The sequence below is a fragment of the Rhizomucor pusillus genome, assembly GCF_041956525.1.
Source record: "Rhizomucor pusillus strain CBS 183.67 unplaced genomic scaffold VTP01scaffold_3, whole genome shotgun sequence".
Lineage (NCBI taxonomy): Eukaryota > Fungi > Mucoromycota > Mucoromycetes > Mucorales > Lichtheimiaceae > Rhizomucor > Rhizomucor pusillus.
Window position 1 is genome coordinate 50,687 of NW_027192145.1, and position 11,626 is coordinate 62,312.

The 11,626-nt window shown below is 45.6% G+C and overlaps 3 protein-coding genes across 3 annotated transcripts; 1 reads left to right on the forward strand and 2 right to left on the reverse strand.

Annotated features, from left to right (window-relative positions):
* Positions 1 to 163: 163 nt before the first annotated feature.
* VTP01DRAFT_6201 (uncharacterized protein) lies at positions 164 to 2,171 on the reverse strand (the record flags this gene model as incomplete). The annotated part of the gene is made up of 7 exons (XM_069385077.1): positions 164 to 316; positions 381 to 959; positions 1,043 to 1,408; positions 1,467 to 1,592; positions 1,662 to 1,742; positions 1,801 to 1,947; positions 2,034 to 2,171. The coding sequence occupies 7 exons, from the start codon at positions 2,169 to 2,171 to the stop codon at positions 164 to 166; spliced, it is 1,590 nt and encodes a 529-aa protein (XP_069242574.1).
* Positions 2,172 to 3,637: 1,466 nt separating this feature from the next.
* VTP01DRAFT_6202 (uncharacterized protein) lies at positions 3,638 to 9,851 on the forward strand (the record flags this gene model as incomplete). The annotated part of the gene is made up of 9 exons (XM_069385078.1): positions 3,638 to 3,993; positions 4,053 to 4,453; positions 4,512 to 4,624; positions 4,684 to 5,091; positions 5,160 to 5,256; positions 5,313 to 6,125; positions 6,177 to 6,415; positions 6,467 to 6,712; positions 6,768 to 9,851. The coding sequence occupies 9 exons, from the start codon at positions 3,638 to 3,640 to the stop codon at positions 9,849 to 9,851; spliced, it is 5,757 nt and encodes a 1,918-aa protein (XP_069242575.1).
* A 386-nt stretch (positions 9,852 to 10,237) lies between these two features.
* Positions 10,238 to 11,581, reverse strand: VTP01DRAFT_6203 (uncharacterized protein; the record flags this gene model as incomplete). Its single annotated transcript, XM_069385079.1, has 5 exons — positions 10,238 to 10,798; positions 10,858 to 11,096; positions 11,158 to 11,309; positions 11,374 to 11,426; positions 11,483 to 11,581. The coding sequence occupies 5 exons, from the start codon at positions 11,579 to 11,581 to the stop codon at positions 10,238 to 10,240; spliced, it is 1,104 nt and encodes a 367-aa protein (XP_069242576.1).
* Positions 11,582 to 11,626: the final 45 nt, after the last annotated feature.

An 11,626-nucleotide genomic window follows, 5' to 3' on the forward strand; every position in this document is an offset into this window, starting at 1 on the left:
ATTTAGACAACATCCATAATAATATTTTCATGCTGCACCATGTTTACAGTGGCACGAAAGATGCATAGCAATACAGGGAGGTTCAGGGATACGGGCTATTACACGAAAAGAATATGGTGGATAAGGAGCGGACGGGAGTCAATGTACCTCGATTAACTAACGTTCAAATGGATCGCTTCTTAACGACGAACTGTCCAAAAGGCATTTTGCTACCATCGTTTGTGGGGAAGACGATACTGCCACGGTTTGATATCTCGTATTGACGAATGAAGAATGATACGATTGTCTTGACTTCTTGGAGGGCAAACCAACGACCCTACAAAGGTAACCTGTTAGCACTGTATCGGTAAACTCTAACCAATGAATACTTAAATACATACAGGACAGGCATGCTTTCCTAAACCAAAGATGAGGTAATCATCGCCGATCTTGGTAGACTGGCGGTCGGTGACGTCTGCGTATCTGAAAGGCTGGAAGACATCGTGGTTACCAGTGTTATCGTGCTGAATATCCTCGGCTCGGTGGTTGTAGTAAGCGTTGATCAGCGCGTATTCACCGGGCTTGATCACGACGCCGTTGCTCAACGTAAAGTTGGATTTACCCATATACTTGTGTGGCAACGTTAAGAAATCGTTTCGCAAACGAAGCGACTCGCGGCAGAGACTGTCCAGTTTGGGAAGATTGCGGATAACATCAAAGGTAAAGAGGGAAACAGCGTCGTCCGTGGACTTGACAACATCTTCGCCGAGATGCTCAGAAAGGACGCGGTTCTGTTCTTCCAAAAGTTCCGGGATTAATTCTGGGTGCTGCAAAAGGCGATACATGATGACAGTAGAGTTCTCGCTCGTAGTGTGGATGGACGCAAAGATAAGGAGAATGATCCATTCGGTCAAGTGTAAAATGAGGTCTTTGCCGGGAGGGCACTTCGAATCCTCAATGAGATCTTGCAAAATATCTCTCTAATATACAAGAAATCAATGATCAGTAGAGGCTCATTGAAGCAAAATCATTTCCTATCATCTTGTTTTGAATTCAGACTTACAGGTCGCTCCCATCCAGGCTTGTTGCAGTTTGCCAATCGCTCCTCAACCTCTGGCTTCAAGGCATTGTAGAGTTGGCTGCGGTGTCTTTGCACAGTTTTCGAGAACTTGCCGATGTACCATTGCCGCCATCGATTCAGCGTAGAAAAGTACTCAAAGAACAAACTCTCACCACGGAGCTCGGCACCGCACTCTATTGTCATGTTCTTGAAAGATTCGATAAGCTTTTCGTTCTTGACCAAGTTTTCGCCGACAAAAATGGAGGCAGCAGCGTTGGCGATCATATGCTGCATGATAGGATAGACGTGAGGGAAGACTTTCTCTTCTTCAGATACTTGGCCTACAATTTCGTCTCCTGCTTTTTTCAACTGAATAGAGTGTTAGCTTCTTGTTGTTCTTCGTTAAAAGGAAAAGTAGTAAGCTTGCCTGCCGAACGACCCGCGGTGTATACGGTCTCATATTGTTATGCAAATGTTTTAGGACAATTTGACGAAGTTCTGTGTTATCCGCATCCTTATCGTCGATGCCGAGCAGCAAGTTAAGGTCGAATCTCTAGAGAAAGAGAAAGAGTTGGTTAGTTGCTGCGGATGATGCTAGATGTCGGAAAATATATCTATGTACCTTGTTGATACCATGGACAAAGTTGAAGTCATTGTTCAGGAAAATTTCTCGAACATACGGGCCAGAGACAACGGTCATCACCTAAGTTCCAAGGTCATTAAAGGCCATATCAGAAAACTGGTATTAGTTTCGATAATACCTCGCCAAAAACGTGAGCACGGAAAACTGGACCCAATTCTTTTGTCCATTTTTCCATAAACGTCTGAGGATCTTTGCGGTAATCGATGCTTGATCCCACGAATGGCAGGGAATACGGAACTGTTTTGCAGCCAGGATTATCCAAAGCCTATGTCGCAAGAAAAGAATAGTTAGATATAGGTTTGCATAGGATCGGGAAAAGAAGGGCAAATGTTGTCGCTTCTTAATGCGTACCCTGTGGATCAAAGAGTACAACGTTCCTGCGACGGCAACCGTCGCAGTAGCTGCTGCAATGGTAACGATAACGTCGCGGCGCTGTAGATGACCAGCAGGAAACTGTAACTTTTCAATGTATTTGGTGTATTGATCCATCGAAAACAAGATGAAGTTAGTGGAATGTCTTGGTAAGGGATTTTTAAATGCAATTGCGGGGTCAGCTGCAATTTCGGAAGATCGGCGGCCGTGTAAGAATGGGCGGTTGAACGATTTTGCCTTGCCATTACGCTGGAATGATTGGTGGGCTACATCACACAAAGGTCAAAGTGATCGTTAATTACTGACTTGGATCCGGTATTGAATCCATCGGGCTAAACATCTTTCCATCCAGCTACGTACGTGGCCACAACAGTATTCCAAACAGTATCGATTCATTTGTAATCATATTATATTTATTCTATGATAAAATTGATGTTGCAGTTTCCCGGGGGGGGGCTGTTCAGTTACATACAAATCATTATATGGAGCTAGTCTGCAAACACGTCATAAATGCTATCCGCCTAACGCAGTTGCAATATCTTGCTCTCATCCGTGCATTGGCCAATATTAGGCAATTTTGATCTCTCTGAAAACCTTTTTCAGTTCGTTGACTGTCCGATCTTGAAACTTGAATGGCAAGTCTTCGTATCTCTTGAAGGCCGATTGCGTCGTATGCAAACAGCGATATTCGCACCAAGATCCTTTAACGCTTGTCTGATGCTGTCCAGGCGCTGGTCAAAGACCATTTCTCGATCACGGGCCTCATCAAAAGCTCAAAAGGAGAATAACAGTTACGTTGGGCTGAAAACGACGCGTCTGGAAGGAGACAAAGAAAAGGAAAATGTGAGCGGAGATAGCAAGCTCATAGCAAGTGCTGCATAGAAGTCGCCGAAGTCGCCGAAGTCGCCGTAAAAGATATCTGTCGACAGCTTGCATTCTACAGCCTTCCAGCAAATCGCTTCACGTCATCTATCTTCAAAGCTGTAACTTTCGGAATCCTTGATAGTCATCTGTATGACCAATAAAGCCTATATATTGCCGTTTGAGCTCGATAACCCTTTGTTTTCAATCTTCCTTTTCACATTTCACATAGTACTCTCCGTCAGTTTATTATATATATTGGTACTGCATTGTTTTTTCCATGCAAATGCTACAATGCTGTTGCCATCTTCATCCATAGCAAAATAATCTTCAACGTACGTGTAGCTTTGCCTTATCGGCTAAACCTGTTTATCTACAGCATCAAGCATTGCTTCTTCAAGCATTGCTTCTTGCGTACAAGGCCTTCAAGACTACTCGTTGTCTGCTGAAAAATATTGCCAGCGCCAATATCCATTTTACTGCTTCGAGTGTAATTTCTCGAGTTTCAGGTCAGCGCAATGCAGAAAATGTTAGAGAAAGGCGGGGCTGCCCTTGAAAACACCAAGAGAAGGGCGACGAGGCACTGTAGCAACAAGCCTGCAGTTGCTGTTTCAGCTTTCTCTTTTTCTTTTCTCGAGTACCACGCGAAAAACGGGCAGCTTTGTTGCTGTTAACTTATTCGACGGCTGTGCATATATACATTTTGGTCTACCTACATATTCATGGAAGCCAGATCGACTTTGAGTGATGAGTCTGGTACCCGGTTACCCGAAACACTTATGCAACCTCCAATGGAGCGAAGCGCGAGCTCGACAACAGTGACATTTCGTGACAACTACGACGCCCTTTTAAAGGAAGTCCTGGAAGAGAACTCGGAAGACGATTCAGCTGAGGAACTGCTTAGCAATATCGACATTGATGTCAACACTGCCACCGCAGATCTACCAGATGAACTGCGTGCAGCGCTTGAAGACCATGCCTTAGCTGACAAGTACCTCGCCAACCTGAAAAACTTTATGAGCCATCAGCGTACTCATTCTTATGGCTCCATGACGAGCGGTAAAGGCGATTACTCAAGGTAACGCTTTCTCAGAACAGTAACAATTGGCAGGAATTTCTTGGCTAAACCAGTTGCAGCCCAAATACTCCTCTGCAATCCACCTTTCCTCACCAGACCATGTCGCCCAAACCTTTGCTACGTATGCAGTACGATCCTCTATCGAAAATTTTGGATGCAATACCATATAATACCCGCCTAGTCAACGGTGTCCAACCTCTCACTGTGCTCGAACAGAAATTCCATGCATCAAGAATACCCGAGCTCGATTTACCCACCATATCTGATACCATTATCCGCGCACGTTTAGACGACCTCTACAAAATACAGGATGAGCTCTACATCCATTTGCATGGTGGGCCTCTTGTTAAAAATGCAAACATGGCGCACAACATTGGAGAGAAGAAGAAGCGCAAAATTTTGAATTTATTAGACGATATTGGCAAAGAGATTGGACTATACGAAGAATTTGTCAAACGAGGTATGCAAGTAATTGCATTACGTTGCTGCATATACATATTCACTCCATTTCTATGTAGCTCAATATCTTACGCTGGAGAGTATCTTGAACGAATCTGATAGTTCCAGCGTCGACGAGTACTTCCATGAAGACAATGACACTAGCGAAACGAGCCCAAGCATGAATCACTTTGTAAGCTTAACTTTATGCAACGCACGTTCATCGATTATTTACAAAGTTTATCTAAACAGGATACACCATCCAATATGTCGAGAGCTACGTCCGGAACTCCACATTCATCAGCACAAATGTCACCGTATCCTCCCTCTACCAGGAAGGCGAAACGCGTAACCTCTTACTCCACGTTGTCTACATCCTCTTTGGAACAACCGAGGTCGTCGCCCGGAACGCCTCTGCGACCAAGATTGGACTCGCCGTTGGACAGTTCGCGCCATTCTTCCGAAATAGGCACAATTTCGGACCGCTCGCCGCCTATGTCATTACTCTTGGCTGAAGAATCTAGTGTGCAGTTAAATGAGACTGGAAAAGAGAACATGGAACCATGGGAAGCATTCAAATGGACACCATTGAAAAAGATATCCGATCACATTTACGCAGAACACGTAAAGAAACAAAGTGGCCTCGCTTCAGTTCTAGCAGTAAGTGCTTATACATTAAGATTCAGATCGTATGGAAGTTCATATACCTAAGCTTGATCCACTAATAGGTGAGCGGTGTCATTGCAATTGGTACCACACGCAGTCTGGTGTTTGTGTATGATTATTTGCAGAATCTTAAATGTATCCTAGGCAACAGTGCTCGGGGTAAGGAAAAGGAACGAGAGGAAAGTCAAGTTCATGATGCTAAAGCTTTTGCATAGCTGTTGAACTCGGTGCTGTCACCTCGATTGCAATATCTGCAGACCATACAACGATTGCATGTGGACACAGCCAAGGCTACATCGTTGTGTGGGATATAACTAAACCGGCACACCCTATGCGAGTCATTGACCCTATCCCTGCGCACTTTGCACCTGGAAACGTAGCAGCAGCTCCAGCTTCGCAGCAGCAACAAGCATCCCGCAAAGAAGGACATGTGAAAGGAGCTTCCATCCTTCACATTGGTTTCGTCGGTGTGAAAAAGTTAGAAATTGTATCTGGTGACGACCAAGGCATGGCTTTCTATCACGTCCTATACAAGGTGGTCATGGTCAATGCTGTTGATACAACGCGTATACTTGGCAGATACCAGAATCTCTCCTTCCCAACGTTGGAAACAGCATCGGAATTACAACGACGACTCAGCATGGCAGAAGGAGGAGGATCGCCTGTGCCTCCTAAACCTCGTCGACCGAGCACAGTGTTTGCTATGCAACCGTTACCTCTGGGGCAGCTCGCACATCCCGCAGAATCCTTTGGGTTGGTCGCATTGCTTACTCCTTACAAAATGATTATTGTCGGCCTAAAACCAACGCCGCAAACGCAGTACAAATTCTTGAAACCTAAGCCATTTACGCCACCAGTTGAGACAAACGGGGTGCTTGACGAAACCACGGAAAGTCTTCCTCAGCATCAGCAACGACAGCAGCAACAGCAAAAAGATGAAGAAGTCATTAGCAAACCTAGTGAAAGTCTGGCGGGTTGCCTTGCATGGTTGCCTGTAACCAAATCCGGTTCGACCAAAGATGTAACAGGTTCGCATATACAAAGGAAAAAAGATATCGCAAATATTAAGCAACCAAAAGTAGACAAAAATAACAATACTATTGCAACGGCTGATCCGTTGCTTGCATTTTCCTGGGGCCAGCACTTATTTATTCTTCAAGTAACTGTTGAGAACGTCGATAAAGCAAGCAATTCCACACGGCGATCGAGAGGGCCTTTGGGTGGCAAAAGCAAACGAAGAAACAAACTCAATTTTGTGAAATACGGCGAATACAAATGCAAAGATGTAATCGTCGGCTTGCAGTGGATCAACAGACAGGTAAGCTAAAGTAGTTGCCTATTTTTGCTTCCTTGTTAATATCTGGATCAGATTCTAGTTATGCTTACGCCTAACGAGGAAATGATATTGTTCGACCCGAAAAATATGGTGGAAACCGAGCGAGCCAGTTTGCGTGCCAAAGAACTCGTTTACCATGACCGTTTCAACGGCCCGCTTCACGATATGCTTGAACATGCATCGCAGCAGGATATAGAAAGATACGTCTCAGCGCCAAAAACAATCGAAATGGCTTATTATCACTCGCTTCGTGGATACAAAGGAACGCTATTCCTGTTGGTAAGTAGCACAACACTGCTGGGTTGAGCATTCCAAACTAAACTTGGATATAAAGGGATTGAACAAGCTATACATCGGCAACTTGCTATCGTGGGCAGACCGAATAATTGCACTGGTGCGATCAGGGGACTTCTTGGAGGGCATCGAATTGGCCACACTGTTTTACAATGGCAAGTTTACACAAACTGTAGTTGGTCTACCGGAAGACGAACAAGCGCGCAAACAGCTTGTGGGCGAAAAATTAATGGAACTTCTTGTCGCATCACTGAATTTTGCATTTGCATCAACACGTGCGTTTGAAACGTTCGACGACGACATAGCCGGAAACGGCACAGTTCTATTCCACGATCTAGCATCCGGCTGTATCAAGGCATGCTTGTCCATGAATAACTTGGAATTCTTGTTTGATACGGTGTACGAGCGATTCTGTGAAGCGAATGTACCTGGCGCATTTTTGCAGGTACTCGAGCCGTATATCCTGGAAGAACGCGTGTCGGATGTGCCACCTGCCGTCATGAAAGATCTCGTCGACTATTACTGCTCAAAGCGCTGGATATCTCGCCTAGAACAAATTATTTGGCACGTTGATCCGCAGTGTCTCGATATTGATCAGATTGTCAGTATGTGCCACCGCGAAGGCATGTATGAAGCCATGATGTATGTCTGGAACCGCAACATGAACGACTATGTCAGTCCTCTGGTGGATATGCTTAAAGTCATTCGATCAGTATTGAAACAAGAAAACTCCCGGTTTGGTGTTTCATCGCATCCTAATCAACGGGAGAAGGTCAGAATGGCCAGCATAGAAAGCGGCAAGGCGCTCGAGTATCCAGACCAGATGGAGGAGGACAGCGATCAACGTCAGAACGCAGAAAAATTATTCGATTATCTGAAAATGATATGGACCGGTCGTACGTATCCTGACGGCGCACCAATGTCATCTTCAAAAGCAAACGAAGCCCGGAGCGCAGTGTATACCTTTGTGTTTTCTGGACGCTGTGTAGTCTGGCCGCGTGTAGGAGGCAAATTAGTGCTAACTGCAGATGACGATGAGCCGACGTACCCTTATCTTCGATTGCTACTTCGCTTTAACACCAAGAAATTCTTGAATGCACTGGAGACCGCTTTTGAAGATCCATGGTTGAACGGCGGGGAAGATATCATGACATCGACCTTGGAAGAGGAGACTCAAGGAAAAGTTATCTCGCGTCAAATTATTATTAATACCCTGTTGGATGTAATGGGCGGTGGACAATCTGGAAATGCATTGCCTGTGCCTCCGCCTCGGCCGAAACAATCGTTCTCTACCTCCACTGTGCAATCGGTAAAATCCAGCCCCACTAATACGACCACAGATAGCGACAGCGAAGGTCTTGTTCAACTCTACATGTTTATTGCCACCAATCTCCACAAGTATACCACTTTTATTCTTCTACCACCGACTGTTCTCCACAAAATACTCGTGCGACTTGCCGAAGAAAACAACACTTCCACTCGACAGGAACGGCAGATTGCTGTCCAGAACTTACTTACAGTGTACACTCCCGTCAATGAAGAAGAGATGATTTTGTATTACGAAGATGCCGGCTTTTGGCGAGTATTGGAAGATGTCTACCAGCGAGACCGGAAATACGGCAAATTGGTAGAAGCGTATCTCAAAGACGACGAGCGCCGCGACATGGTATTCGACTGTGTATATCGACTACTGGATAGCCGATCAGATCTAAACGAGATGAAACGGAACGAGGTGAAAAATGTATTCATGATCCGGATATCACAGTTCGTCGAGATGGATGGTCAAAAAACAGCCAAAGTCGTTGACAAGTTCTTTGACGGCAAGCACGAAGAAGCTGTCCGTCGATTAGAAGAAGATCGAGAGTTCGACGACGATGATTCTCACGAAATTGCCGATAAACATGTGTTTTTATATCTTCGCGGATTGTTGGAACCGTATGCATCGCAGGAAAATGAGGAGACGGGCAGTGCATCGCGAGGCGAATCTTCTTTTACAACGTCAGCCAGGACGTCAACGAATGTGGACCCACGCATCCAAGAACGGTACATTGAACTCATGTGTCGCTTTGACCCCTCTGGCGTTTACAACTATCTCAACACAAGGCTTGACAGCCAGGTGGATCTAAAGACGGTTCAAGAAAGCTGCGAAAAGCACGGTGTTATGGATGCAGTTGTCTGGATCATGGAGAAAAGCGGAAACATGCAGGGAGCGCTGGATACCATGCTCAGTGTCGCAAAGGAAAAGAATTCGCTGGTACTTGAAATCATACGAGCGCACCAAGACGACGACGACCGAGATCCGCAGTCAATATGGACTTTTGAAGAGCAAGGTATCATCAGCAGCTGCCTGATTGGGCTTTCAGGTGTGCTGCGTGTAGGCACTCGGCTATGCGAAAATAGCAGCCGAAGAGCATCCTCCTCGGAAGAAGAAGATGGGTCTGAGATAGAATCACTGTGGTTCCGTCTGCTGGATGCCTACGTCGAGTCATCCATTGAAGTTTACAATGCGCTGGCCGCAGCCAAGATACCCCAAGGCCTTCATCAGCATATCCAATCCTCGTTCAAGTCATTTGTCCAGTCCATCTTGACTTCTCTCCTCCTGTCGACGTCGCCTCAAGTCTCTCTTCCTCGTTTGCTCCTTCGGCTCATCGAGTCCCAAACCCGGGGTGACACGACGTTTGCCGACTTTAGAGACATCTTTAGGAGTATGCTCGATACCTACAAGTATGAAGGCAAATTGTTGGAAATGACAAACAAGCTTTTCGATCGCGACTTGTATCGCGGCGTACAAGAACTGGTTCGAGATAAAGCACGCGGATGGCGACCTCGACGGGGAGTATGTGATATCTGCAGTGGCACCATACTGGATTTGACGCTGCTCCAGAAACCGCTCGCGTGGGATGAGGAGGATACGGACCAGCAAAAGAGTAACGGCGACGAACCCAAAGTCAAGGATGTAATTGTATTTCAGTGCGGACATGCCTATCACCGCCAATGCTTAGAACTTCAGCAACAGAATGGATCTACAACCTGCGTCATTTGCCACAGAGGTGAAAAGCCCTCTCCCTCGAAACCAGAAACCAAAAAAGAAGCTAAAGGAAAAGAGAGAGAGCGTAGAGTATAATAGTTAAAAAGTCTGCCCTGACTTCAGTTCTTTATATTATCTCACCACCAATGTTGCTTTTGTATTTATCATATATTTAATAAAGAGCAAAAGACCAACTACAATTTTGATTATTAGCAATCTTGTGCCTTTGAGATACAGATATATTATCATTCTTGAAAGCAAAGTGGGTGGGTTTCGACTGTCTTCTTTACGAAAGCCATGTCATCCAAAGATATTGTCTTTATCGATGGAATTTGCCTGTGAGCAGAATTTACAAATGCGGGTGATAGGGGTGGGTTGTGTGTGTCTGTATGCGTATATGTAAGAAGAGAACAAAAAGAAAGCATGTGATAGGTGGAGCGTAATATACATGTACGTCTTGTGTTGTCTGTCTATTGTTTTGTCTAAGATATGCCTAGTGGTTTTGACGGAGGCCAATCCCCGCGCTCTCGTAGGGATTTTTCGACATGCAGGATTTGCTCAAAGACGACAAACATGACAGCGCTTTGAAGACTCGTCCAGAATACTCTAGGTCCAAGCCCTCTGAACAATCCTGCCAAGCCTTGATTTTGATAGTTCCATATCATTCCTTCCATGATACCGTTGTAGTGTTTCGGCGCTGGCGGTGCGCTCGTTGCTGATGCTGGTCCGTGGACAATACTCGTTGAAGGCGTGGTTGTTGGCTCAGGACGAGTAATGGATCCCTTTTTGCGGGTTTGCTGCTGCGTCTGCAGCAACGTCTTCATCAGATCCAGAGGAGTCGTGATAGCTCCAGCGATGGCACCGGCGAGTGAACCTGTCATAAGATCTATGCCCACCGGCAGTTGATCGCTGCCGTAATTGAGACGAGCAAACTTTTTGAACTGTTCGTAGCATGCGAATTGGATAGCCGAATACGGGACATCACGCAGGATGGTGGCTCTAAATCCATGGAACAGTGCTCCAAATCCATCGTATTTTACAATCTATTCAGCGAGTTAAGTCTCCATTTCCTTCTGTAACGCGAGTATCCGCAAATACGTACGACTTTGGTGGCATGCCAGGTACTACGGTAGTTGTATCCGCTCATAAAATGAGGATTGTTATACCGTCCCTGAAGTTGCATGCGCGTTTTCAGGACTTCGGATGGGACGTAGATAAACGATGCAATCAAGTCGCCAAGAGAACCAGCCGTCAGGTGAGACGCCACTTCAGGTACATGGTTTGCCGTGAGTGTCCGTTTCGTTACTTCATATATGCTAAAATAGAGTGCTGTTGCAGGCACTAGCAACCAACAATGACCTGTTAGTTACAGGCAAAAATATATATAAAATTTCCCAATTACCTGAGCCGAGCATCGCAGGCGTGATACCTGCATATAGTCCACGTAGTACGCCTTCCTCCTTCCATATTAATTTGTATGCCTGAACCATATTGTGATATTTCAAGAGTCGATGGTGGGGTTGCCCCTGCACGCGTGTCTTGACGGTATCCACGCTGTTTGTTGAAGAACGTTCAGTTGAAGTTCAGAGTAAGCGTGCAAGTAGTGACAGTACTATACCTATGCATAACAAAGTCGGCTGTGGAGCCGCCCAGCGCACCGGCAACTATAACCTTTTCCTAATGTCAGAATCGTACATAGATCGCACTGATGGTTCCCGAGTCTTTACATCAAAGTAGGGAGGGTATCCTGAGTTGCTGTCAGAGTTTATGGACGGTATTAAGAGTCTGTTTTGTTCATTGGTGGAAGAAGAGGAGGCTGCGTTCATGGAAACAGTCGATCGCAAACAAAGTTGGTTTTTTTGTGTGTGTGT